Source organism: Synchytrium microbalum (assembly GCF_006535985.1).
Source record: "Synchytrium microbalum strain JEL517 chromosome Unknown SmJEL517_scf0042, whole genome shotgun sequence".
Taxonomy (NCBI): domain Eukaryota; kingdom Fungi; phylum Chytridiomycota; class Chytridiomycetes; order Synchytriales; family Synchytriaceae; genus Synchytrium; species Synchytrium microbalum.
This window is the reverse complement of record NW_022158391.1, coordinates 647-4,716: the sequence shown is the minus strand read 5'-3', so window position 1 is coordinate 4,716 and position 4,070 is coordinate 647. Positions and strand designations below refer to the sequence as shown.

The following is a 4,070-nucleotide window of genomic DNA, read 5'->3' as shown; positions in this document are numbered from 1 at the left end:
AAACTCGGGTATGTTGAATCCATCCACACGTGCTTTTTTTTGACCATTCGTACACTGACGGATTTCCTGACAAAGGGTGCCCTGTATATTTACGATTACCACTTTCAACCACGAATGGTGCAATTCTACGAACCCGAAATCGACAAGATGGTGTTACGTTTTAAGGCCATTGCCAAACAGAAGCTGATTGAACATAGCCGTCAAATGATTGCTTCGGCTCAGAAGGGTTTATTGTACCTATTCTTTAAGGTCCGTAGTCTGTATACTGCTTTGACTGCAAATGAGTCCGATCTTGATCGCTTCTGAATTCGCTGGACACTACACTGATCTGCTCCCTGCTATCTATCGAATTATTTTTTCACAAAATGATAAAACTAACCATACCCAATCTTACTGCAGGGGCAATACATGATTGTGGAGTCAGCAAACAATGTCACTCCAGCCTCTAATTCGGCATCTTCAACCCCGAGAAAGATTCCATCAAATAGAATACAGGAATTGTCAGATACCGACTCTGAAAGTGATGCAGTCGATGACGAAGACTATGTTTATCCTCAGCCACCTCCACGAGAATCTCAAGTGGTACCCCACCATCAACGAGTAGTTAGACGAAATAGTTACACAATAGCACCACCATCACAGCAATACCAGTATCAACAAGCTCATCCTTCATCACGATATTCGTCCAACCCAACACATCGAACAGCTACTGTAACGTATCCGCCTCCACCACCATCTCCTTACATGGACGTAGACTACTCTTCTATCAGGCCATATACCAATTACGCACCAACTCATGACCCGTACTCGTCTCGTGTAGCCGACGAAGAGACTCGATTACGTGCAGAGCGACAACGGCTCAACCGTCTCATCCAAGATCTTGACGATCAGGAAGAACGTCTAGGAAGGTACGCTGCCAGTCCACCGACATCAAATCCATATAACTCTGATATGAGGCATTATGAAGCTGAACAGCCTCCATCACGTCGAGGAGGTCAGCCTCGGATCAGAGCAAAAAACAGACCCTGTCCAGGAAATCAAGCCTCGTCTTCAACTCGACCTGTTGAAGAAGCTCCGGCCGGCCGAAGTAGAGAAAACTCTGCTAACCGCCCGTCAAGGCCGTTGTTAGGATAAATTTGCATTGTACTGACAACATGTAACCATTGTATAATTTGTTAAAACACGTAAAATATTCCTCAAATGTCTCGCATCTAGGATGATCCGCAACATAGACTTTGAGATGGTTCCTATGAGATGCCTTCACTCGAAGTGAACAAACTCTCAGCAGTAACAGCTACTATCGAGGTTATTGACGAGAAACTTCAAAAACCTGTAGTCGAGGTTGGGAGGAACAGTGATAGTGGGTAGCTTCCCCGTGGATGCGTTCCCGTGGACTTTTGAAGAATTCGTATTAAGCTCAAAATCAATTTGTAAAGTTTTGTAAACTTGATTCGCCCATGTCTCAAGTTTATACACGACGCGTTAAAAGGTCGTCTGCCATCGCGTCTGTCACCTTCTTCTAGCGCAATCTGACAGATTAAGCTGTACCAAAATCGTGATCAAGGACAAACTGCTGAGAACAGTCGAACACTAGATTAATATCGATGTGTGATGTATTGTTCGAAGCACACTACAATGACTATAAGGAAAGAGAAAGATCACGCAATGTTTGTGTAGTGTTGCATCATGATCAGAGACTATGATCTCATCACTCCCCCTCAACACTACATCTAAAAATACAAAAACCGCGTGCGCCTACATCTCACCCTCAAAGCAATGCGTCTAATAGGGATCTGCGACTACACATTCCAATTTTTTCATGTACTTTTCATGCAATTGAGGTGGTAGAGTCTTAGTCAACAAATCGGCGGGATTTTCGGTGCCAGATATGTGATGTAAATCAAACCTGACTCCAACAAATCATGAGTCCGATATAATTTCGGATCAATATGTTTATTAGAATCTGATCGAATATATCCGGCTCGTACTTGTGTATAAGCGGCTTCGTTGTCTTCAAAAACTTTAATCGGCAATGTCAAGAAATTTGTTCTCAATGTGCCATCAAGAGATTTAAGGAAACTTGATATCTATTGTACGTTCCGTGTTGCCTCGTAGAGTGCTATGAGCTCTGCCTCAAAAGCAGATGTTGCTGTTATTCCTTGTTTGACTGAGCGGAAGGCACGGTGGCGATGTGGCCAGTCTGGCTTTTCAACGACACGGAATCCGACTTAAAACCAGCATCAGCATAGATTTCTACGGTTACTTTTTCAGATCTTGGGTGAAGAAGACCGTAATCAATCGTTGATTTTAAACATCGACTCGGCAGAAGTGCTTAATGCCATGGTAGTAGTATCGGTAAGTTGGCATGTTGGAGAAACGAGATAAGAGATTTACTGCAAAGCTTATATCCGGTCGGGTGGTATTTGAAACGTACGACAGTATGCCAATATTCGAACGATATGCTGTGAGGAAAGGATATAATTCCTCTAGAGCAATTAGTTCAGCTTCAAAAGATGATGTGGCGGTTATGGTCTGGTTAATGGAGCACCAATGAAAAGCAGTCCCATTCACCAAAAAAAGATACCCAGTTTGACTCAATGTTGTTGCAGAGTCGGAAGCATCTGCGTACAATTACAACTTTTGGAGTTTGGATGATGTCTTCGGGTAAAACAAACCACAATCAAAAGTCTTCTTCAGATATTGACATATTTCCTTGACACCTTCATAGTGTCAATATTTCGATATTTCGAACCTTTAAAGGTGTATCCCGTCATTTGGTATATTCCAGGTTTACTGCTTGCAATATTTTAGCAGTCATTTTTTGCTGCTGATATATAAACGTCCCTTGTGGTGTACTTTTTCATCAAAGGTGCAATGCTTAAATCGTGCAACCATTAGTCGGTGAGTAATAATGTTCAATATCTTCACCACCGATCTTGAAACAAAACCGACATATGTATGGCACGTATAGCCCCCGACTTCAATATCGTCCGGAGTTCGGAAGGTATCAACACCCAAACTTCCACCTAAAATTCCTGAAATGTGAATGACACGATCGTGTCAGTCGGATCATCAAATCATGATCCTTCCTCATTCATTAGATTCATTTGAATCATTGGGTGTCAGCCGCCAGTATCAAGTGCTTGGGTGTCAGCGGCCAGTATCAAACTCTGTGGGTGAAACTGCCACCAGAATCAAAGCAGAAGACGCAAATGCGCGAACAAAGATGAGGAAACTGTATAATCCGATTGTCAAAGTCAAGTAAACACCAACTGTCAAAGTCAGATAAGAAGGTCATATGCTGTGGCTTGGATCAAAGTATAAAAAGGCAGGATTTCGCAAGATGTAACCTCATCTACTGAAATTCTGACGTATAGACTAAAACTTTGATTCAAGGTATGGAAGAGTAACATTACTGTTGCAGACCACTATAGTCATTAGATTAGCTTATATTGTGTCAATGATATGTCATCGCTATGTCAGCATCATGTTATCCATCCACTCATCTCTCTTTCTCACACACACACACAAACATCCATCTATCCATCCATCCAGTTGTGTTTGAGTCAGAGAGTTATACTCATTGTACTTTTATCAGGTTATGAGCCCACAGAACCGCTGAATATTCATCAAAATCCATCGGCAATCATGTCATCATCAGAGTTTATGAAACTCGAAAAATTTGACCCGCAAGATTTGCGCGGTCCATCATTTGTGGATTGGAAAGCATCCATTACCATGTATATCTATGCTCAGAACGGGTTGGCTGTCTACTTGGATCAAGCTGCTGTCCCTGCTCCTGAAGTTATTGCCTTAGAAGCCGAGACTTCACTCGCAACTCGTAGAGAAACACACCGACAGAATGGTGTCAAGGCTGCATTCATAATCCGCCAGCATGTAGCCCAATCTATCTCATCTCAACTTCCTATCACTTTGGTCGGACTATGCGATGATGCAGCCAACATTTGACGACTCAATATGGTGGATCAACTGCAGTCAATCTTGTGGTCAAATGGGAAGAGTACACCAACTTTAGTACTCTTTCTTCCGATACTCCTACTTCCATCATC

The 4,070-nt window shown here is 42.5% G+C and overlaps 1 protein-coding gene across 1 annotated transcript; it reads left to right on the top strand.

Moving 5' to 3' along the window:
* Positions 1-3,648: 3,648 nt before the first annotated feature.
* SmJEL517_g05088 (uncharacterized protein) lies at positions 3,649-3,969 on the top strand (the record flags this gene model as incomplete). Its single annotated transcript, XM_031171016.1, has 1 exon — positions 3,649-3,969. The coding sequence occupies one exon, from the start codon at positions 3,649-3,651 to the stop codon at positions 3,967-3,969; it is 321 nt and encodes a 106-aa protein (XP_031023008.1).
* Positions 3,970-4,070: the final 101 nt, after the last annotated feature.